General features: G+C 35.2%; 1 protein-coding gene across 2 annotated transcripts in view; it reads right to left on the bottom strand.

Moving 5' to 3' along the window:
* Positions 1 to 26,064, bottom strand: part of thada (THADA armadillo repeat containing) — a 109,575-nt gene that overhangs the window by 46,394 nt on the left and 37,117 nt on the right. For both annotated transcript variants that reach the window (XM_058050294.1, XM_058050303.1), the window contains exons 24-29: positions 25,110 to 25,232; positions 23,457 to 23,579; positions 22,278 to 22,369; positions 18,440 to 18,529; positions 15,088 to 15,219; positions 2,831 to 2,999 (exon numbers count right to left, since the gene is read on the bottom strand). In XM_058050294.1, the coding sequence (XP_057906277.1) occupies positions 2,831 to 2,999; positions 15,088 to 15,219; positions 18,440 to 18,529; positions 22,278 to 22,369; positions 23,457 to 23,579; positions 25,110 to 25,232 (729 nt within the window). The remainder of the gene's footprint in view (positions 1 to 2,830; positions 3,000 to 15,087; positions 15,220 to 18,439; positions 18,530 to 22,277; positions 22,370 to 23,456; positions 23,580 to 25,109; positions 25,233 to 26,064) is intronic.

The raw sequence follows: 26,064 nt of genomic DNA, 5'->3' as shown, positions 1-26,064 counted from the left end.
TACATACATTTCTATTAATAATTTCTAATAATGTAAGGATAATTCATAATGCCGCCTACAGGGAACATACTAACTCCTTATTTGTAAAATCACAAATACTTCAACTTGCTGATATAGTTCATCTTCAAACAGCTACGTGGGTAGCTACGTAAAAAAAAATAAAAATGTTAAAAAAAACATTTAATAAAAACATAAAAAAAAATTAATAAAAATTATTAAAAATAAAAAAAAACGGAGTACACCTCATACTTTGGTACGGGACAAAAAATAAACATAATTAAAAAATAATAAAAAAAATTTTTATAAATAATTTAAAAATAATTTAAAAATAATTTAAAAATAATTAAAAACTAATTTTAAAATAAGTTTAAAATAAGTTTAAAATAAGTTTAAAATAAGTTTAAAATAAGTTTAAAATATTTAAGAATTAAAAATATTATTTAAATAATTTTAAAATTAAAAACAAAAATTAAACTATATTAGGAAAGCAGGAAGTGAACAAATGTAACAGTTACTGATTGTAAAAGTACCAGATGGAGGGGTAGGATTTAATAAGCTTTGCTTCTTCCTACTCCTTTTGGACATGTGGAACTGGGAACTGATTATGGGATGCACTCAATTGTAATCTGATGCATGTTCAAATGAAACAAAACCAATACCATTATTTAATTGTGTAAACAATTACCCATCCATCCATCATGGATGGCTTTTGCTAATGGCCTTCCTTCCTTATGACAAGAAAATTAGTATTATTTTATTATTATTATTATTATTATTTAGCCAAAAACATGATGCATTTATAATCAGTCAAAAAGGACATTTTTAGCCGGACTACCGTTTTGCAATTGCTACAAAACTATATACTTGAATTCTGAATACTTTGCATTGATCTAATTTGGTACAAACTAAATATCAGTTGCTGTATTTTTTCTACGGTTTGTTACCAATAAATCAATAAATGCGCTTTACAATTTGAGACAAGTGTATTTAATTATATGGGTTACGTCGTGTAGCTTTTTATATTCCGCATTCTGCCGAATTTAATTATATCGTCACATCATGATACATTCCAAAAATATGATACATGCTAACGTCCATATTGCCCAACCCTACTTAAAAACGGTTTGGGGACCGTTCTGTGTCATGCGATTTGATGCATTCTTAAAGCCTTGATCAGAAGTTGTGTCCCATGAAAAAAGAAAGTACTCTGATTTTACTAAAAATAACGTGTCTCGCTATAATTAATACAAAATAATCATTGTGGCTTAAAATTTGGTGTCTAAAGTTGCAGGTCTAACTTCAAAAGAGGAATCTACAGCAGGTTTAGCTTTATGACACGTTTTGGAGGATGGCACGGAGTTGTTACTTTTATGAGTGCCGCCATCAGTCTTTACTGTGTATATGAACGTCAGCAGGGAGGCACGTCTTGCCTTGGTCGCTGTGATGGTTTCCAGCTCAACACTCGGCCCACAAACAGTTGTTCTTTGACAATAACAGAGGAAGTCATTTCTCCCTCAGGAACAAAACATCTGCTACCTGTTTCACACAATGGTTCATTTCCAACGCCTATAAACAGTGTTCTCATGATCGCACCATAACAGCACTGTACACCATGTTCAGATGGATATAAACCAGGGGTCTGAAACATGCGGCCCGCGGGCCAAATGTGGCCCGCAGGACACTAGTTTGAGGCCCCCGCCTTGATATGAAAGTTTGATATGGATGCTGTATGGTATCATGTACCCAGAAAAAATTATTACGTTTGATTCATGTTCATGTTAAAGGTTAAATAACCGTTAATAGTTATCCTCCCTATCCGTGTGGAAGTGGTAAGTTTTTGGCTATTTAAGTTTAAAGGAAATAACTTGAAGGCTACCGTTCAGGTCGCTAGCTCTCTAGTTTGCGAGTTAGCATGTGTCTCAAGACCCTGCAGTTGCGCAATATGTTGTAAATAAAAAGAGTATAAATGTGACTATAGTCGTGTTTTGTCATGTCTACAGGGCTCTAATAATGCTTTGCTCATTTTAATCTGAAAAAAATCATTTGTCTACCCACCAACTATATGTGGTTTCTTGACTTTTTATTATTTGACATTTTATTATTATTATTATTATTATATTTATTTATTAGTGATTGATTGATTCTTTATTCTTGATTTGTTTCTTTATTTTTCATCTTATTTTGTGCAGAAAAATAAAAAGTAAGATATTTGAGAACAGTGGAATGTTTTATCAGAGCTTTTATTGTAGAAAATCGGAACCAAAGCACTGAAAAAGTTTGTATATTTTTCTGTTTTTAATAAATGCGTTTTGTTTTGTTTTTTTTTTAAAAACCTGATGCGGCCCAGCCTTGCCCAGACCCTAGCTCCAGTGGCCCCCAGGTAAATTGAGTTTGATACCCCTGATATAAACCATCTAACATAAATCCAGTAGAGCAGTGCTTCAAACCTTTCCTCGTGTGACAAAGTTTCAGATAATGGGGTTTGCGCATTTGGAAGTGAGCCCTAAATGAAGTTTGGGATGGCTTGAAACGCTATTAAAAGTGGAAAAAGTTCTAAAAAGCTAAAAAAAAATTCTAAAAAAAAAGTCTAAAAAAAAAAATAAAAAAAAAATCTAAAAAAAAATCTTAAAAAAAATAAATAAATACAACAACCTTAAATAAGTGACAGATGCCAGCCTGTTCTATAGTGAATATTTCACTAACATGCCAACCAGAGATATGTCATTGATCCAGGAGATGACTGACAGTAACCATAGTTGCTATTGTTATCTATAAAGAGTGTATAAAAAGTGTGTGTGTGTGTGTGTGTGTGTGTGTATGTGTGTCAAACCTGCAGCAGTGTCCCATGAATGCTATTGTTTTGGATTTGAGGTCCAGAGTGTGGAGGAAGATCCCGAAGCAAAGAGTGTATGGTGGATGGGATCTGAGTGAGCAGTACAAAAGGAACCAAAGCTCGGGCTGCCATCTCTCGGGTCCGATACACCGCCGAACGGCCACATCTGCGGGACACACAATCATGCACACAGCAACTTAACAGGACATTATTAAAATCATAAATCATAGACTTCGGGTATAAGCATTGCTATGATAAGATGCTGGTCCTTGTTCTTATTGTTTAAGATCATTCATTCATTCATTCATTCATTTTCTACCGATTTTCCTCACGAGGGTCACAGGAGTGCTGGAGCCTATCCCAGCTGTCTTTGGGCGAGAGGCGGGGTACACCCTGGACTGGTGGCCAGCCAATCACAGCGCACATATAGACAAACAACCATTCACACTCACATTCATACCTATGGACAATTTGGAGTCGTTAATGAACCTAGCATGTTTTTGGAATGTGTTACTAAACTCATCACACACCAACTTAACACTCAAGAGGTATAATTATGAAACCAGCTCAACCGAATCATTCATTTATTCATTCATTTTCTAACGCTTATCCTCACAATGGTGGCCGGCCAATCACAGGGCACATATAGACAAACAACCATTCACACTCACATTCATACCTATGGACAATTTGGAGTGGCTAATTAACCTAGCATGTTTTTGGAATGTGGGAGGAAACCGGAGTACCCGGAGAAAACCCATTCAAAAAAGTGCAAACTCCACACAGAGATGGCCGAGGGTGGAATTGGAACTCTGGTCTCCAAGCTGTGAGGTCTGCGCGCTAACCACTCGACCACTGTGCAGCTGAGCTGGATAATTCATTCATTCATTTTCTAGCGCTTTTCCTCACGAGGGTCGCGGGGGGTGCTGGAGCCTATCCCAGCTGTCTTTGGGCGAGAGGCGGGGTACACCCTGGACTGGTGGCCAGCCAATCACAGCGCACATATAGACAAACAACCATTCACACTCACATTCATACCTATGGACAATTTGGAGTCGCGAATTAACCTAGCATGTTTTTGGAATGTGGGAGGAAACCGGAGTACCCGGAGAAAACCCATTCAAAAAAGTGCAAACTCCACACAGAGATGGCCGAGGGTGGAATTGAACCCTGGTTTCCTAGCTGTGAGGTCTGCGTGCTACCCACTTGACCGCCGTGCAGCCTGGTTCAACTTTATAATCAACTTTATTAATAAGTAAATGATCTTAAACAACGCCCTTGTTTATTGGCTGGCAACCAGTCCAGGGCGTATCCCGCCTCTCGCCCGAAGACAGCTGGGATAGGCTCCAGCATAGTGAGGACTAAGCTGCATAGAAAATACATGGATATTTCAAAACGTCACACTTTTTGCATTTTTATGTTTGTAGCGAGCGGCGACCCGTCCCACTTTGTTTGACGGTCCTTGAACACACCATTGTACATGTGACCCTCGTGAGGAAAAGCGGTAGAAAATGAATGAATAAAGTTGAACCCACCCAAGGAGGTTCTGCCTTCATTTGTGCCTGCTGCTTTTGTGTCTCTTAGCAACCTTACGCAAAATGTATCAAGTCAGTTGTTATGACACATGGGAAAGGGATATAGAATGGTCTAATGGCGGGGCTATTAAATGTTGGACTAATCCATTGAACACACACAAACATGTTAGAAACTGGCCTTGGTGGGGAATGTGTGCATAACACACCATCATTATTATTAATTGGAACACCAGGTATAATATGTGAGGGACACTTTTCCACTGTGGAAATATGACGCACGGCTCATTTCATTGGGACACTTGGCTGCTATTTATATGCAAACGTTACGTAACACCTGCATCTTTCCTTTCTCCATCTTCTTCTTTCCCTCCGCATCAAAAACCAAACATAAATTGAGTATTTTTAAATAATCGTCTAAGCTTCCATTTGCCTTTCTCCCTTTCATTCCATTGAGATGTATTTACAGTATGACACTCACACACACACAATGTGTCCTGTCACCTCCAGTGCAAGCTAAAATTAACCTTGTTTATGAGCTGATAGTCTTACTTCCTGTAATGACAAAACATTGTTATGACTGACAGGGAACAACAACATAAGAACTGATGGCATATTTGGTCAGTGCGCATCAAACTAATATTACACGTGTCATTGTTTTTGTCAAAGCAAGAACCATATTTTCATTTCAAAGGGATGACTAAGATACTGTACATGGGGTCAAAGGTCACATTATAGAGTCCACTGCAGTACTCTTTCATGGTTTTTCAGAAATTCATTATTAAATAAATGATCTACGCACTCAAAGTCACCTGGGATAGGCTCCAGTATACCCCCGCAGTGAGAACTAAGCTGCATAGAAAATGGATGGATGGATATTTCAAAACCCACATTTTTTGCATTTTTATGTTGTTTCCCACATTGTTTGACGGTCCTTAAACACACCATTGTACCATTCATTCATTCATTTTCTCACGAGGGTGGCGGGGGTGCTGGAGCCTATCCCAGCTGTCTTCAGACGAGAGGCGGGGTACACCCTGGACTGGTCGCCAGCCAATCACAGGGCACATATAGACAAACAACCATTCACACTCACATTCATACCTATGGACAATTTGGAGTCGCTAATTAACCTAGCATGTTTTTGGAATGTGGGAGGAAACCGGAGTACCCGGAGAAAACCCACGCATGCACGGGGAGAACATGCAAACTCCACACAGAGATGGCAGAGGGTGGAATTGAACCCTGGTCTCCTAGCTGTGAGGTCTGCGCGCTAACCACTCGAGCGTGTGCCGCCCTTGATTAAAATCATTTACTTATTAATAAACTTGATTATAAAGTTGAACCAGGCTGCACGGCGGTCGAGTGGTTAGCATGCAGACCTCACAGCTAGGAGACCAGGGTTCAATTCCACCCTCGGGCATTTCTGTGTGGAGTTTGCATGTTCTCCCCGTGCATGCGTGGGTTTTCTCCGGGTACTCCGGTTTCCTCCCACATTCCAAAAACATGCTAGGTTAATTGGTGACTCCAAATTGTCCATAGGTATGAATGTGAGTGTGAATGGTTGTTTGTCTATATGTGCCCTGTGATTGGCTGGCCACCAGTCCAGGGTGTACCCCGCCTTACGCCCGAAGACAGCTGGGATAGGCTCCAGCACCCCCCGCGACCCTCGTGAGGAAAAGCGGTAGAAAATGAATGAATGAATAAAGTTGAACCAGGCTGCACGGCGGTCGTGTGGTTAGCATGCAGACCTCACAGCTAGGAGACCAGGGTTCAATTCCACCCTCAGCCATCTCTGTGTGGAGTTTGCACTTTTTTGAATGGGTTTTGGCCGAGGGTGGAATTGAACCCTGGTCTCCTAGCTGTGAGGTCTGCGTGCTAACCACTCGACCACCATGCAGCCCCAACTATACCAAATTCTATTATATTTTTCTCATATTTGGTCCCAAATTCTGATACTATGGAGGGAATGCATAAAAGTTAGGATGATGATGTTACTGAGTGCTAATGTTCTGTTCACAATCAAGTCAATTCATGCACATATCATCACACATCATACAGCGATCCAGATCAAATCCAGGCTCCTACTGGTGGATGGTAGCTCTGTATTCATTTTGTACTTTTAATTTGACGTCGTTCCTATCCTCGTTTTACAAAATACATGTCATGTAAGGTTAAAAAACCTTTGTAAGTGTTCTTTTCAGAAATATACATATTGGCTATGTCCACACTTTGGTGTTATTTTTTGATGTTTTGACTCTATTAGGCAAACTGTACATAAAACACTACACGAACAGCCCATGTTGAACAAAGATTTCAGGTTATTTATAGTCTGTTTTTTGGCATTAGAGGCGTGTGTGTGCCAAAGAATGGCCTTGGTTTAGCGGTGCAAACAGTGAAGGGGTGGACGCAATGGGAAACACCGGTAAATCTCGACACGGTATGCAGACATGACAAGGACAACTTGGCTGTGGCAAGAGGGAAAGTCAGATATGAACAGAAGCAAAATATGTTCTGCTCGAGTCCAATAAACAAACAAATGTTCACAAACCAAAACAATTTTTTTGCATAAATCAACTGAAGAAGCATGTTAACCAGGGCGTACAATTAGATTGCACTGTATTATCGCCCACCTTTTTCCAATTCGAAATACACATGTTAACTATCTTTTTAAATTTGTCCCAATGACACTCTTGTAAAAGGAAATGACAGTTTGGAAGGGTCCAATTTTAGCAACAAGGCTGCGCCTGGTGGGCTCACGAGGGAGGCTACTGACCGGCATCATGGATGAGTCTCATCTGGGCTTCATTTTAAAAACAACCGCTCAAATTGTTCCCCCCACAGAGACATCAGTATGTTGTTGAATAAACAAGCTCAAGCACCCGATTGTGCCACTGAATGCAAGTTGGGAAGTGGAATGGTGACGCACTGGAATTGAGCGTGCGTCATTTCGGTCATTCAGACAAAATGCAGATCCCTGAAAGTGATAGTATCGCACGGCCAAACCAAAATGACCTTTTACCCTTGTACTTAACATAACACAAGTGTAATAAGAACCATAACCGGATCATCGAAATGAAAGTTCTGCCTTGAACGGCCACGCTAAACAGCAGGGGTCTCAAACACGCGGCCCGCGGGCTAAATGTGGCCCGCAGGACACTAGTTTGAGGCCCCGGCCTTGATATGAAAGTTTAATGTTATTTAAACTATTATTACGTTTGATTAATGTTCATGTTAAAGGTTAAATAACTGTTAATAGTTATCCTCCCTATCCGTGTGGAAGTGGTAATTTTTTTTTTTAAGGAAATAACTTGAAGGCTACCGTTTAGGTCGCTAGCTCTCTAGTTTGCGAGTTAGCATGTGTCTCAAGACCCTGCAGTTGCGCAATATGTTGTAAATAAAAAGAGTATAAATGTGACTATAGTCGTGTTTTGTCATGTCTACAGGGCTCTAATAATGCTTTGTTCATTTTAATCTGAAAAAAATAATTTGTCTACCCACCAACTATATGTGGTTTCTTAAGTTTTTATTATTTGACGTTTTATTATTATTATTATTATATTTATACCCCTCATACCCTCATACCCTAGTGAGGATAAGCGGCATGGAAAATGGATGGATGGGTTGTGGAAAAAGTCAAAATAATAAGCAAGAAACGTCCTTTTCTGACAAGTTTAAATATTGAGAATATACTCGTATATTATGAGAAAAACGTAATTATAGTAGTATTGAGGTGAAATAATATATAATAATAAATATTTCATAATAATAATAATAAGTTAGAATATTTTGAGAAACAAACAAAACAAAATTTTATTTATCGGAAAATTAGAAACTAAAAAAAAGTAACTTAATATATCAGAATATCAGAAAGCTGAAATGCTATTTTTCTAAAATTATACAGTATATTAATTTGCAAAATACCAAAGTGAAAAGTTTGGCCACCCCTGGTCTAGTGTACGTGACAGGGTGGATTGTGAAAGCAAGAATGGACTAAAGATATTAATCACAGAACTAAGGTCTTACACTGGGGGGGGGGGGGGGGGGGGGGCAGTCATTAATATCATCAGACACGTTCACACATGCCTTCCTTCGGAAGACGGGTTGGGGGGACGGCAGTGTGGTAAACACAACGCTAATTTTAACATTTCCAACATGTGGTCTTCATTCGGGCGGAGGCGTGCACTGCATAGCTTGCAAGCCGGGATTCAGCTGTCAACAGGAAGAGAACTATAATACTGATTTGCTAAATTTAGCCCGGGCGAGCGGTTTCATAGTAACTAAGTGTTACATATTTTGCAAGACCAGATTTTTATTAGCAAAGCAAATGATTAACAGCTCATTGTCACGACTGTGCCAGTCCGTTACAAGGAATACATTGATATTAAACTGTAAATACTTTACCGTCTCGGTAGCATTAAAGTGATATCACCATGGTTCACATCGCTGCAGGTTATGAGGCCTGATTAAATGTTGAAGCTAGTGCTTTTGTAGCCAAACAAACTTTTGGCTAGTATATTCAAGGACTGACAAACTAACTGCGAAATCTCAGAGTTTGATGAAAATAAATATGAAACTTATTTAACATTGGTACATGTATTGGTATTGTATACAGGTAAACAAAACTGTGGTGAGACCAGCCATGTTGTTTGGTCTGGAGATACAATACCAATACATGTACCATTGTTAAATAAGTTTCATATTTACTATGGTACCCGTTATGTCATTGGATGCTCATATCACCTCGTACTTCGGTACGTGACCCAAAAAATATATATATATATATATACCCCCCCCCCAAAAAAAAAAAAAAATATATATATATATATATACACACCCAAAATAGTACGAGGTGATATGAGCATCCAATGACATAATGGGATATATATATATTTTTTATATTATTTTTTTTTTAAATTAAACAAATAATAATTAATATTTGTATAATAATTTATAATAATAATTTTTAAAATAATAATTAAAAAAACTTGTACCATTGTTAAATAAGTTTCATATTTACTATGGTACCCATTATGTCATTGGATGCTCATATCACCTCGTACTTCGGTACGTGACCAAAAATATTTATATATATATATATATTTTGTAAAATATTAATTTTTTAATTAAAACAATTAATAATTAATATTTTTATAATAATTTATAATATTTTTTATAATAATAAAAAAACTTGTACCATTGTTAAATAAGTTTCATATTTACTATGGTACCCGTTATGTCATTGGATGCTCATATCACCTCGTACTTCAGTACGTGACCCAAAAAAAAAAAATATATATATATATATATATATATATATATATATACACCCAAAATAGTACAAGGTGATATGAGCATCCAATGACATAATGGGATATATATATTTTTTATATTAATTTAAATTTTTTAAATTAAAAAAATAATAATTAATATTTTTATAATAATTTATAATAATAAGTTTTAAAATACTAATTTAAAAAAAATTGTACCATTGTTAAATAAGTTTCATATTTACTATGGTACCCATTATGTCATTGGATGCTCATATCACCTCGTACTTCGGTACGTGACCAAAAAAAAAAAAAAATATATATATATATATATATATATATATATATATATATATATATATATATATATATATATATATATATATATATATATATATATATATATATATATATAGTAAAATATAATTTTTTTAATTAAAAAATTTAATAATTAATATTTTTATAATAATTTATAATAACATTTTTTTATAATAATAAAAAAACTTGTACCATTGTTAAATAAGTTTCATATTTACTATGGTACCCATTATGTCATTGGATGCTCACATCACCTCGTACTTCGGTACGTGACCAAAAAATATATATATATTTTTTTAATATTAATTTTTATTTTTTTAATTAAAAAATTTAGAAATTAATATTTTTATAATTTTTTAAATAATAATAAAAAAAATAAACTTCTTTAGGAAAGCAGTGAACAAATGTAACAGTTACTGATTGTAAAAGTACCAGATGGAGGGATAAGCTTTGCTTCTTCCTACTCCTTTTGGACATGTGGAACTGGGAACTGATTATGGGATGCACTCAATTGTAATCTGATGCATGTTCTAATGAAATAAAACCATTACCATTACCATTACCAGAACTTAGCATGCTGCCCCAACTCAATAATTCGGAAGATCAATAAGTCGGATCGTGGATGCAAAATGTGAAAGATCCACTGTGTTATACACCAGCATGGTTAAAGAGAAATCCAGTTCAGGTCAAATTTGCATGTGAAGAAGATGAATAATGTTTCCCATTGGCTTGAATGCTTTGCTACCCAGTAAACAATCCAGATAAAACCAAGTATGTACAATCTAATCACCGAGTGTGACATTAGGTTGCACAAACAACAAAACCTTGTACAAAAAAAAAAGAATGTTTTGGTTCCAATGAATACATCTATATTTACATGTTTCACGGTTAGCATCATGGCTTTTTATAGGGGAAAAAAATCTGTGATGTAAAAGTTGTAGTGCAAAGCAAAAAAAAAAAAAAAAAAAAGAAAGCAAAACACAATGTTTAGACTACATGTGTTGTGTCTGGACGATAGTAGGTTTCTATACTTAGAAAGGCAGCTCGGAGAAACGTTGTTTGAGAAGTTTATCGTGGTTGGGTGAGCAGGTGCGTGACCCTCTTGATGTGATGTGAGCATTCCAGTCGGCCCGCAAGCCGAGCGCAATCACATTCTCATTGATAGGGATGGCAATGGGGAGGAGCCCAGCATGGAACATCATGTATTTAGTCAAGTTAGACACTGAACCATCACGGGTTTCTTAGAGCTTCTCAAGGGCACGGTCAAACAAAATATCCATACGGTTTGGAAGTTTTCTGTAAGATTATGGAAAAGTTATTAGGATTAGATTTACAAGGAAGAGCGATTATTTTACACGTGGTTTATGTTTTTCTTGCAAGTACTCATTCTCGGTAAACGTAGACGCTTGCTATGGAGGACCAAAACTGCCAAAATGATTGATAGATAGATAGATAGATAGATAGATAGATAGATAGATAGATAGATAGATAGATAGATAGATAGATAGATAGATAGATAGATAGATAGATAGATAGATAGATAGATAGATAGATAGATAGATAGATAGATAGATAGATAGATAGATAGATAGATAGATAGATAGATAGATAGATAGATAGATAGATAGATAGATAGATAGATAGATAGATAGATAGATAGATAGATAGATAGATAGATAGATAGATAGATAGATAGATAGATAGATAGATAGATAGATAGATAGATAGATAGATAGATAGATAGATAGATAGATAGATAGATAGATAGATAGATAGATAGATAGATAGATAGATAGATAGATAGATAGATAGATAGATAGATAGATAGATAGATAGATAGATAGATAGATAGATAGATAGATAGATAGATAGATAGATAGATAGATAGATAGATAGATAGATAGATAGATAGATAGATAGATAGATAGATAGATAGATAGATAGATAGATAGATAGATAGATAGATAGATAGATAGATAGATAGATAGATAGATAGATAGATAGATAGATAAATAAATAAATAAAAACAAAAATGAAAAAAAAATAAAAAAATTAAATACAAAAAAATTAATATAAATGGAAATAAAAACAAAAATAAAAAAATATATACATAAATAAATAAATAAAAGCAAAAATAAATATAAAAATAAAAAACAAGATTCCAAAATTAAAAATAAATACAATTCTCGGTAAACGTAGACGCTTGCTATGGAGGACCAAAACTGCCAAAATAATAAATAAATAAATAAATAAATAAAAGTAAAAATAAAAACAAAAATGAAAAAAAAAATCAAAAAATTAAATACAAAAAAATTAATATAAATGGAAATAAAAACAAAAATAAAAATATATATACATAAATAAATAAATATAAGCAAAAATAAATATAAAAATAAAAAACAAGATTCCAAAATTAAAAATAAATACAAAAATAAATATATAAATAGAATTACATATCAATAAATAAATAAAAGCACTCTGCTCTCATATGTATTTATTTTATTTTGACTTCCTGGTGGACCCCGCCATTATTGTCCCGGTAAATGTATACTTTTCTCCCTGTATACTTCCTCTTGCTGTGGCTGTTTGCAGGCATACCTAGTCGATTTTCGCACTCACATGTCGATCAACCAATAGGCGAACAGTTCAACCCAAGACACACTTAGGACCGCCCCCTCATTTGAATACTTTTTCCTTCTGCATTTCAAGCTGACATTGTCTGCAGCATGAAATAAATACATATGAGAGCAGAGTGCTTTTATTTATTTATTGATATGTAATTCTATTGATATATTTATTTTTGTATTTATTTGAATCTTGTTTTTTATTTTTGTATTTATTTTTGCTTTTATTTATTTATTTATTTATGTATATATTTTTTTATTTTTGTTTTATTTCCATTTATATTAATTTTTTTGTATTTAATTTTTTTTTTCATTTTTGTTTTTATTTCCACTTTTATATATTTATTATTTTGGCAGTTTTGGTCCTCCATAGCTTGCACCCGGAACGTGCGTAAATGTTGTCATTCACTTTTCACCCACGCACTCGAGTGCCATCCATCGCTCGACATGTTTTAGCTGGAACACACTCAAGACTCTGTGGCAGCCGGGCAAACAATAATTTTGGCTTAAAAAAAAGCATTTGTGTTTTTGCTGGAATTTGGAAAAAGATTTAGATGGCAGGCGACACGCTGTCCGAGGAGAAACCGAAATAAAAGCAGTTGCTCAAAGTAAGCCACTGTGACCGACAGTCATGCGATGTTCGAAGTGACATCGAAGCAAGGAAGGGAGAACTATGTGGGGGTTGCTGCCCAGTGGTCGGACGGTATAGATGATCTTTGTTAGCTTTTAAAGTTGCACACACACCGATCAATCAATGGGGAATTTAAGGTGGGAATCAGATTCATCCATTCGCTTACACAAAAGGTAACCAAAGTGTGGCCTGGAGGTCATTTAGCGGCCGGCGGCACATTATAGAACTAAAATTAAATAAAACGAAAACAGCAAAAATTCATTCATTCATTCATTTTCTACCACTTATCCTTACGAGGGTCGCTGGGGGTGTTGGAGCCTATCCCAGCTGTCTTCGGGCCAGAGGTGGGGTACACCCTGGACTGGCGTATGGTTGGAAATAAATAAATAAATAAAGAATGTCGGCACGGTGGTCTAGGGGTTAGCGCACAGACCTCACAGCTAGGAGACCAGGGTTCAATTCCACCTGTGTGGAGTTTGCATGTTCTCCCCGTGCATGCGTGGGTTTTCTCCGGGTACTCCGGTTTCCTCCCACATTCCAAAAACATGCTAGGCTAATTGGCGACTCCAAATTGTCCATAGGTATGAATGTGAGTGTGAATGGTTGTTTGTCTATATGTGCCCTGTGATTGGCTGGCGACCAGTCTAGGGTGTACCCCGCCTTACGCCCGAAGACAGCTGGGATAGGCTCCAGCACCCCCCGCGACCCTCGTGAGGAAAAGCGGTAGAAAATGAATGAATGAATGAATAAAGAATGTCACAGAATAGATCCCTGAGGTACACCTCGTTTCATGTATTGTGTTAAAATAATGTACAAATTGACCGTCTTGCTGAAAATCCTCAAAATTGAAATGGAATAACATTTAAAGTAACATGCAGTCATTACATGAAGAGAAACGTTGTTTTGAAGAAATATAAAAAAAACAAAAAAAAATACATTTGCCTGGTTTGGCTTAAATAAAATTGTTTTAAAAATCAAGAAATGAAAAAATGAATACAAATATACCAAATAAAAGAGACTTAAATAAAGTGTAAAAATATATTAATAATATACAATCACTAAAAATAAATAAAAACTTAATAAAAGAAAAAACATGAATGTGCCAATAATTAAATAATAAATAAATTAAATAAACTAAAATTACTAAAAAGTGAAAAATTTATAAAAATATACAAAATTAAAGAGTCTTACATGAAGTGTATATAGACAATAAGAAATACACACTAAAAAAAAAGAACTTCAGTGTCCTAGCTGTGAGGTCTGCGCACTAACCACTCGACCACCATGCAGCCCAACAGCAAAAATGGCGGGTAAAAATTGTGAAATTTAATTTTAAGTCTTTTTAATCTAAATAAAAGACTTAATCTAAAATCTCGATTTTAGCCTCTCAAATGTGAATTTTGTTTTATTCCATACTTGATCAATTAATGAAGCAGATCTATTATCTTGAGTGTTTGAGGCCGTGATAAGTCAAGTAAGCAGCATTCATAATTATGAATCAAATATTTTTGTAGTCAGAACATTAAAAAAATCTGTAAATTACCTAACCCACATATGGTTATGAATACATTAATTGTTGATATTGATTAGTTAGTATAAATTAAATGAATTATTAACCATCTACAGATAAATTAACAAGCCTATAATTACCTTCACACTCATATAGCTCAGTAGAGTCGATATAATCATAGAAAATAAGTCATTTAAAACATGTTAGGTTGATGTGTGGGGTTTTTATATACCGGAATACCAGTATGATAAGAAAATGCCCAGTTGATGAATTGGTTTGAAACAATTAATTGGCATTGAAATTTTCATTTCAATGATTTTTCCTTCATTTGACTTTTACTGTCCATCACATTTAAGCCTTTTTCCTTACCTGATAATAAACGGCATGAAAGGCGCAAGTCCCATTGGTGAATAGGTGCCATCCATCGGCGAAGGGTAGAGTCGATTGAGTACCAGCAGCAGCAAGAAAAGGCTGGGATGAAGCTTCACCTGACCGCTGTCACTACACGCATGTACAAACACACACAATTACACGCTGTATCACCAAGTATCACCTGTACACGTTCAGTAGTACTGATTCAGTGTGTCACGCATGTAACAAAACTCACCAGTCATTTGAAAAGAGACGGTAAATTGCTGAAACTGACTTAATTAGGTTGAGTCTTTGATTCAGTCATTTTTGTTACGTTCTGTGATTTCACGATGATACTTCAACTAGCGGTGGGCAAAACCCGTTCATTTCAGTGAACCGGATCATTCCGGTTCATTCAGTAAAAAGATTCGGTCAATTGGTCTGTGAGCCGTGTCGAGTCAGTCCGTTCACGTTCATTCTGACTCAACTGTCGGTCATGAATGAACAACTGACGAGTGTCGGTCAATGTCTCGGTCTTTCAGTCAGCTAACCCCACCCACACGCAAAGCGAGGCGCGACGATAGGATGAGACAGGCAAGTACGCGGATAGTCCCGCCTTGCAAAAGGAACGGTGAACTGACTCTCCAGTAAATTAAAAAAAAAAAATCATTTGCAACTGAACACACTGAACGGGTATTTTAGGAGCTTGTTCATTCTGTTCACAAAAAAGAACTAGTTATTTTGACCGGTGCGTTCATGACCGACACGACACTAACTTCAACACACTTGCAGAGAAAGAGTACGGGCGAAAAATGGCGAGCGTCTTTGTCATGTTTTTAATATTGTGTGTGATTCCAACTGTCTTCTCAATGTATTCGTAGGACAAAACATCCTTGTTAGCAGCTTGCTAATACATGGAAACAGAAATCAGCTGCGTTGCCCGTCCACGATGTCATCAGCGGTTGACTCTGTAGTTCAAGTCTCAAAAATGTTAACACGAAATAAGCTTTTACAATTACAGTGCACAGAAATGATGAGTGGAATGGAGAAATGAACATTTAAGGTTACTGAAGACGTGATTGTTGCCAAAGACCCAACGTGGCAGCGAGACCAACACCGACACCAGCATCGTATTTTGCGATTTATAGTATCTCTCGAATTCAATAGCTCTTGTCACCTTTGCTGGCACTTGAAACTTTCTTTGGCTCCATTTTGGATTATTTTGCAGCTGTGATCAAAATAAAAGTGTCACATCATTGAAGGTAATGTTTATTTAGCCCTTTCTTTCAACAATTATATGTATTTATATGCATTTTGAATTGTTTTCTGTGCCTCTCACAGTATTTAAATTCCACTAAATAAAGTGTGTAAACTCAATTCTTGACAAAAAAACATTAGTAGTGAAGCATAAGGCCAAATGTAAAAATTGTTTGGTTAATTTAATAGTAGTACATGCATGCAGTACATTTTATTTGTATTATCACGTATTTAGAAATTATTGTGTGAATGCAAAAAATCTATTTTGTTTTTAGTGATTTTATGTTAAATTTAAAAATAAATAAACAATAAAAATAATATTCTAAAAACATAATATAATAATAAAAAAATATTTTTTTTTCTCCATGTTTTAACGACATTAAGTTTTATTAAAAGCAGATGTAAAAATTGTTAATTTAATAGTAGTCCATGCATGCAGTACATTTTATTTGTATTATCACGTATTTAGAAATTATTGTGTGAATGCAAAAAATCTATTTTGTTTTTAGTGATTTTATGTTAAATTTAAAAATAAATAAACAATAAAATAATATTCTAAAAACATAATATAATAATAAAAAAATATATTTTTTTCTCTCCATGTTTTAACAACATTAAGTTTTATTAAAAGCAGATGTAAAAATTGTTAATTTTATAGTAGTCCATGCATGCAGTACATTTTATTTGTATTATCACGTATTTAGAAATTATTGTGTGAATGCAAAAAATTTATTTTGTTTTTAGTGATTTTATGTTAAATTTAAAAATAAATAAACAATAAAAATAATATTCTAAAAACATAATATAATAAAAAAAATAATTTTTTTTCTCCATGTTTTAACGACATTAAGTTTTATTAAAAGCAGATGTAAAAATTGTTAATTTAATAGTAGTCCATGCATGCAGTACATTTTATTTGTATTATCACGTATTTAGAAATTATTGTGTGAATGCAAAAAATCTATTTTGTTTTTAGTGATTTTATGTTAAATTTAAAAATAAATAAACAATAAAAATAATATTCTAAAAACATAATATAATAAAAAAATATATATTTTTTTTCTCCATGTTTTAACGACATTAAGTTTTATTAAAAGCAGATGTAAAAATTGTTAATTTTATAGTAGTCCATGCATGCAGTACATTTTATTTGTATTATCACGTATTTAGAAATTATTGTGTGAATGCAAAAAATCTATTTTGTTTTTAGTGATTATATGTTAAATTTAAAAATAAATAAACAATAAAAATAATATTCTAAAAACATAATATAATAATAAAAAAAATATATTTTTTTCTCCATGTTTTAACGACATTAAGTTTTATTAAAAGCAGATGTAAAAATTGTTAATTTAATAGTAGTCCATGCATGCAGTACATTTTATTTGTATTATCACGTATTTAGAAATTATTGTGTGAATGCAAAAAATCTATTTTGTTTTTAGTGATTTTATGTTAAATTTAAAAATAAATAAACAATAAAATAATATTCTAAAAACATAATATAATAATAAAAAAATATTTTTTTTTCTGCACGTTTTAACAATATTAAATTTATTAAAAGCAGATGTTTTCTCCATGACGTCCTGTTTTTAAATTTCTAAGAGCGGTTTAGCCAGCACCACGCACTGTTGATAATGTGGGAAGTGGAGATTTGGTTGCGTGGGAAACCTGCAAATGTTTAAACAAGCGGCCGAGGGAGTGAAACGAATTGTGAAAGAGTCCTCAATTAATTGGATCCATCATAAGATAAGGCGGCCTGGGGAGCTGTTAGATGACTCAAATGCTTTTAAAAAGGGAGTTTTTTTTCCGAGCAGGCAAAGATAAGGCAGATGAGTCTCAGTAGACACAACTCCCCACTGCAGGAACACCAACTCTGGAGACACTTGGTTTATTCTTTTAAAGCTTCCAGCTAATAGCCGAGTGATACTCGAGTAGAACCAAATGTAAGTTCATATTCTTGACGTTGATTTGGATCAAAGATAACTTATCTCTGCATCCTCCCATTAGAACTCATGCGTCATACGATATATTTTGGAATAAATTCAATCAAAGATTAAACGTGGAAACAAGTCTATATAAAAAGCCAGGAAGGTTTAGACAACCCACTCACCTTTCCACCGTGGCTGCAGCCTCCTTGAGCTGGTTCAGGAGGAACGAATAAAGGGCAGGGAAACGAGTAAAAAACTCTCTGCCTGTCATCCTGTAGGGAGAGACAATCGTGAAATTGTATTGCATACATATACAGTACACAGAAATTGGTTACATTGCTTTTGAGGTATGCTGGTACCAAATACACAAGATAGAAAATACTGCAGCCCTAAATTATTGTGGTTAATTGGTTCCAGGACCTGACTTTTATAAGCAAATTTAGGATTCTTTATTCATAAATGGAATATTTTCATAGACCATAGAAAACCTGTTTACTTCTAAATACAGTTTAACATCATTAGAGCCCTCTAGACATAAAATAGCACCCCTATAGTCACCTTTCCAGGACCTGACTGTATAAGTAAATTTAGGATTCTTTATTCATAAATTGAATATTTTCATAGAACACAGAAAACCTGTTTACTTCTAAACACAGTTTAACAACATTAGAGCCCTCTAGACATAAAATAGCACCCCTATAGTCACCTTTCCAGGACCTGACTGTTGTAAGCAAATTTAGGATTCTTTAGTCATAAATTGAATATTTTCATAGAACATAAACCTGTTTACTTCTAAATACAGTTTAACATCATTAGAGCCCTCTAGACATAAAATAGCACCCCTATAGTCACCTTTCCAGGACCTGACTGTTGTAAGCAAATTTAGGATTCTTTATTCATAAATGGAATATTTTCATAGAACACAGAAAACCTGTTTACTTCTAAATACAGTTTAACATCTTTAGAGCCCTCTAGACATAAAATAGCACCCCTATAGTCACCCTTCCAGGACCTGACTGTTGTAAGCAAATTTAGGATTCTTTAGTCATAAATTGAATATTTTCATAGAACATAAACCTGTTTACTTCTAAATACAGTTTAACATCATTAGAGCCCTCTAGACATAAAATAGCACCCCTATAGTCACCTTTCCAGGACCTGACTGTTGTAAGCAAATTTAGGATTCTTTAGTCATAAATTGAATATTTTCATAGAACATAGAAAACCTGTTTACTTCTAAATACAGTTTAACATCATTAGAGCCCTCTAGACATAAAATAGCACCCCTATAGTCACCTTTCCAGGACCTGACTGTATAAGCAAATTTAGGATTCTTTATTCATAAATTGAATATTTTCATAGAACATAAACCTGTTTACTTCTAAATACAGCTTAACATCATTAGAGCCCTCTAGACATAAAATAGCACCCCTATAGTCACCTTTCCAGGACCTGACTGTATAAGCAAATTTAGGATTCTTTATTCATAAATTGAATATTTTCATAGAACATAGAAAACCTGTTTACTTCTAAATACAGTTTAACATCATTAGAGGCCTCTAGACATAAAATAGCACCCCTACAGTCACCTTTCCAGGACCTGACTGTTGCAAGCAAATTTAGGATTCTTTATTCATAAATTGAATATTTTCATAGAACATAGAAAACCTGTTTACTTCTAAATACAGTTTAACATCATTAGAGCCCTCTAGACATAAAATAGCACCCCTATAGTCACCTTTCCAGGACCTGACTGTTGTAAGCAAATTTAGGATTCTTTATTCATAAATTGAATATTTTCATAGAACACAGAAAACCTGTTTACTTCTAAATACAGTTTAACATCATTAGAGCCCTCTAGACATAAAATAGCACCCCTATAGTCACCTTTCCAGGACCTGACTGTTGTAAGCAAATTTAGGATTCTTTAGTCATAAATTGAATATTTTCATAGAACATAGAAAACCTGTTTACTTCTAAATACAGTTTAACATCATTAGAGCACTCTAGATATAAAATAACACCCCTATAGTCACCTTTCCAGGACCTGACTGTTGTAAGCAAATTTAGGATTCTTTAGTCATAAATTGAATATTTTCATAGAACATAAACCTGTTTACTTCTAAATACAGTTTAACATCATTAGAGCCCTCTAGACATAAAATAGCACCCCTATAGTCACCTTTCCAGGACTTGACTGTTGTAAGCAAATTTAGGATTCTTTAGTCATAAATTGAATATTTTCATAGAACATAAACCTGTTTACCTCTAAATACAGTTTAACATCATTAGAGCCCTCTAGACATAAAATAACACCCCTATAGTCACCTTTACACTATTAGTAGACAAAGAAAATAAGACTTTTAAGACATAAATAAGATGAATGTTCATGTGTATTGCTTTAAATGTGTTCCAGTACGAGGGGACCCGAGTTGGGATGGACAGGACGTTAGGTCAGGGGTTCAGAGTTGAGTTTTAGCTTGGGTTCCAGCAGCCTGTAACAACAGTAGCCTGTGTTTTCATTGGGGATTAATGTGCCTGTTGTGAGATCATTCAAACCTGCATTAGTTCTAGTTTTGACCGAGTTGTTCAAAATGTTTTACTGAACCGGGACTCGTGAGTACTCGTTACTTACCCTGCTGCTACTAGCTAAATAAAAAGGAAACCAGGTAACATGGCATCAATTGTGACTTCAACTGTTACTCTAAGTGTATGTGTAGAAATAAATGGAATATTTTCATAGAACACAGAAAACCTGTTTACTTCTAAATACAGTTTAACATCATTAAAGCCCTCTAGACATAAAATAGCACCCCTATAGTCACCTTTACACTATTAGTGCACAAAGTAACATAAATAAGATGAATGTTCATGTGTATTGCTGTAAATGTGTACAATTTCTTTGCCTTGCTGGCATGAAAATGGATTCCAGCGGAGAAACGAGCCTCCAAAAATAAATAAATAAATAAAATTCACTCCGGAGTATAAGTCGCACAAGGCCAAAAATGCATAATTAGGTCGAAAAAAAAAAAAACATACATAAGTCGCACTGGAGTATAAGTCACATTTTTTGTGGGTAATTTATTTTACAAAACAGACATTACGTCAGTAAGTCAAGTTCTAACAATAAAAAAAATCCAGTGTTTATGTTTATATTAACATGTTTATATATGTTTATTTATATCTGTTGTCAGCTCTATTGTCTAAAACTGTTTTTCATATGTTTCTCCTAGAAGATTATGTACGGCGTGTGTGAAAATATCGGTAATAATGGTGAGAGGGTAGCGGAAATGTAAAAAAAAAATGCAGAAATAACGGTTGAATGCGTGACAAGAAAATATGCTACTAATAGCGACGTTCAAGACCGGGCTGTAAATGACGATGCTGACGTTGCTGATGTCGGAGGATAGTGATGAGGAAGAGGATGACGAGTGGATCAGACATTTAGATGAGTCTGTTGGGTATCTCGGAGCGGAGACAGGGATCTGACAAGTTCTGAGTGACAGGCCTGGTGATGTCATAATATGCAAATCAAATGAGTGGATTTACTCTTATCAAACTTTGGGTCCAGCTGATGATTTTTCTCATTTACGGTATGTCTTTATCTGTAACTATTTTCAAGCTACATCCTTTTTCTCGCTGTATTGAATTATGTATTATGTATTATGTATATGTAATAGATCATGTAGCTGGGTAGATGCCTACTGTATTTCCCAATAGCAGCTCTAAGAGCATGAAAGGTGCTTGAGAATGGGGGCAAAAAACAATTAACAGTGTTACAACAGTGTCCCCTGCTGGTGCACCAAGACCATCTGTATAATTGATGAGACTAATTTTATCATAAATTACCTTAAAGTAGCAAAAAAATATAGATCAGTGACTAAATAATACCTGTTTTGCAATAGTAATTGTGACCTTGTGATGCTATTTGCACATACATGAATGACAACCAATGATTTGTAGCAAACGTGTGGGCCAACATCAACATTTAATTCCACACCAGAGCGAAGAGAAGCCGACCTGTTTTTTTTCGCGTGTTCATCCCTCCCTTTCTTCACTCCAAAGATCCTTGTGATCAGAGTGCTGAAGAGAAGAGTCGAAGAATTCCTGACCTGAAATGAAATACAAGGAAATACATGAGATGGGAGGATGACTGTAGGAAACTTGGATTCCGAGTTAGCAGTAATAAAAAAAAAAAAAACACCCACGTCTTCCGGCTGTTTAAAAGTCATGGATTACAGATCATGGAGTAGTTGTGCAACAGGTTAGGACTTCCGGGTATGATCTCGACTTCAACTGTTTTTTTAGACGTAGTTTAATTAGAGACACTTAGTCCTTGGGAGTTTTTTTTTTTAATTATTAACACTGGCTGCTCAAGAATATAACAATAAAAAACTAGCGGTGTCCTAGTGTATTGTTTTCATTTCCAATCCAATATCGATATTGCAGCATTTAAAAAGGTCAAGCCAAAAATCAGTATGCGGATAAAAAAAAAAAAAGAGTCCGTAATCAGGAAAAACACGAAAGAAAGTAACTACTACTACTTTTTGTGTGGATTATTGTAGTAGATTGTAGTGTGGAGGGTTTTAGATGCAAGTCAACATAATATATCAATATACTGTTTTTTTTTGTTTGTTATTGTTGTTTTTTTGTCAATATCAGTCCAATGTCAATATCAATTTGGGACCCCTCTAGCTACAACCAATAAAATGATACAAAAAACTGTGCCTGTATGTCAGATTTGTGTTAATATTTCAAATATTTCTATGCTTTTTTTTCCTCCTAATGTTTGTATTTTAACTGTATTTTCAAATGTGTTGCAGCCCCTCCCCAAAAAAAGGAGTTGCAGGCTGTTATTACTTTGGGTACTCTGATTTAATTAAAGACATAAGTATGAATATGAATGTGAATGTTTTGGGGGTGATAAGAGGGTCTATAAGAGGAAAATAAATAAGTAACGTATAATAAATGTATACTACATTAAACTGCCACATGAATATCATATCAAGACCAGAATACAAAAATACTAAAAATAGAATATGTCCATCACAAACTAAAAACCTTAAATCTTTCACATTCTTATTTTTTATGTGAGATCTCACACATAAATATATATTCTACTATGACTATACAATATTGTACTACGCTATTGTACTACTCATAGAAAAGCAAAAAAGAGTGCAATAGAGTGGAACTCACAGCCCACACAGGAGAGGTGAAGCCGAGGACAGCAACCTGCATTCCATCGGACACAAAAGGAATAATGTTTTCTCCCAGACGTGTGTCCCTGTAAAGAGCTCTCAGAATGTTCAGAGCATGGACCTGTGATAAAACGACATTGAAGTCATCGTCTGAGCCAAAACAACACATCAAAGCATATATAGTACAGTGGATCCATATATAGTAGAGTGGATCCCCACATATTTGTGATTCAGCACTTACGGCCACGTAAATTGGTCTTTTATTCTCTCCAGAAATAGGCGTACATTATTTACCAGAGTCAGTAATATTTTATCATTATGAATATGTGATAATACAGGTAAGAAAAGACAGCACACATGATATATAAGTGAGAGGTAAAAGTTTGTTTGGCTGTGGTAGAACTAGCTTTGGCAGTCATTCATTCATTTTCTACCGATTATCCTCGCGGGGGGTGCTGGAGCCTATCCCAGCTGTCTTCGGGCGAGAGGCGGGGGCGACAGCCAATCACAGGGCACATATAGACAAACAACCATTCACACTCACATTCATACCTATGGACTAATTCAGACTTGTGACTCCAATTTCAGATCAACATTTGCAATAAAAGCTCATTCATTCATTCATTCATTTTCTACTACTTATCCTCACAAGGGTCACTGGAGCGTATCCCAGCTGTCTTCGGGTCACCAGCCAATCACAGGGCACATATAGACAAACAACCATTCACACTCACATTCATACCTATGGACAATTTGGAGTCGCTAATTAACCTAGCATGTTTTTGGAATGTGGGAGGAAAACCGGAGTACCCGGAGAAAAAACCCACGCATGCACGGGGAGAACATGCAAACTCCACACAGAGATGGCCGAGAGTGGGATTGGAACTGGGGTCTCCTAGCTGTGAGGTCTGTACGCTAACCACTCGACCGCCGCGCAGGCTTTGGCAATCATCATTCACTCAAAACTTCCAGCCAGACTTGAACACAAGTTAATAACACTATACTCACTATTCATCCTCCTCACTATTATATTTATAAATCATGTCATTTTGTAGTGGAATACGGTATATTTGTTTTTTTATGTATATTTAAACAAATGTAAGCATAAAAATAGCTAAATAAACTAATATACAAATATAAGGCATTCAGAAGATGCATTCAAAGACACTGTGGACAACCATATTGGATAATAGGAGTACATATGTGACTAGTATATGGTTATTTCATGTCTACAGCGATCTAAAAATGTAAAAAAAATTTAAAAAAAAACTGTATTTGGAAATTAAAAAACAGGTTTTCAGCTGCACGGTGGTCTAGTGGTTAGCGCGCAGACCTCACAGCTAGGAGACCTGAGTTCGTTCCCACCCTCGGCCATCTCTGTGTGGAGTTTGCATGTTCTCCCCGTGCATGCGTGGGTTTTCTCCGGGTACTCCGGTTTCCTCCCACATTCCAAAAACATGCTAGGTTAATTAGCGACTCCAAATTGTCCTTAGGTATGAATGTGAGTGTGAATGGTTGTTTGTCTATATGTGCCCTGTGATTGGCTGGCCACCAGTCCAGGGTGTACCCCGCCTCTCGCCTGAAGACAGCTGGGATAGGCTGCCGTGCATGAAGTGGAGATCGACTACTGAAAAACTACAGTATTCCAAACCTGAGGAACAGTGTCGTTGTCTGTGTTCCTGTCAGCGGCAGGCATGGCGAGGGCGATCAATTCTTTCATTGTCATTTTCAACAAACTGCAACTTGACGATTTCGGCTCGGAAGACAAAAGAGCCTGTGAAAGAAAACAAAACATGAGGGACATCTTGCAGTTCCGAAGGAGATCATGCAGAAAAACATCTGGGTGCAACCATACCGTCAATACTCAGAGAATACTCAGAGAATTTCTCAGAGTAATTACACGGAAACTAGATAATCTGTTTCATCACATGAACAAGTCATCATCATCATGTCCCTCTGATGTACTCTTTCCTGATCCTATCCATCCTGGTCACTCCCAACGAGAACCTCAGCATCCTCATCTCTGCTTCCAGTCTCACCACAGTTTTGTATACTTTTTGGTTAGAGAATAGAAAACCCATTTATGACCTCTCTAAATACGATTATCTGTCAGTATGTTACTATAATGTTTAGCGAGACACACAAGCACCAGGTTTGATACAGTACTTTCACCGCAGGAACACTTTCGCAGTAATACACACAAGCACAAGCCTTATTTATGTCTTATTGTCTCTTATTATGTCTACTATATTGGTTAATAGGTTTACTTCTAAATACAGTTTAACATCATTAGAGCCCTCTAGACATAAAATAGCACCCCTATAGTCACCTTTCCAGGACCTGACTGTTGTAAGCAAATTTAGGATTCTTTATTCATAAATTGAATATTTTCATAGAACATAGAAAACCTGTTTACTTCTAAATACAGTTTAACATCATTAGAGCCCTCTAGACATAAAATAGCACCCCTATAGTCACCTTTCCAGGACCTGACTGTTGTAAGCAAATTTAGGATTCTTTAGTCATAAATTGAATATTTTCATAGAACATAGAAAACCTGTTTACTTCTAAATACAGTTTAACATCATTAGAGCCCTCTAGACATA

The sequence above is a fragment of the Doryrhamphus excisus genome, chromosome 2, assembly GCF_030265055.1.
Source record: "Doryrhamphus excisus isolate RoL2022-K1 chromosome 2, RoL_Dexc_1.0, whole genome shotgun sequence".
NCBI classification, from domain to species: Eukaryota; Metazoa; Chordata; class Actinopteri; order Syngnathiformes; family Syngnathidae; genus Doryrhamphus; species Doryrhamphus excisus.
Note: the sequence above shows the minus strand (reverse complement) of the source record. Positions and strands in the feature narration are given on the sequence as shown.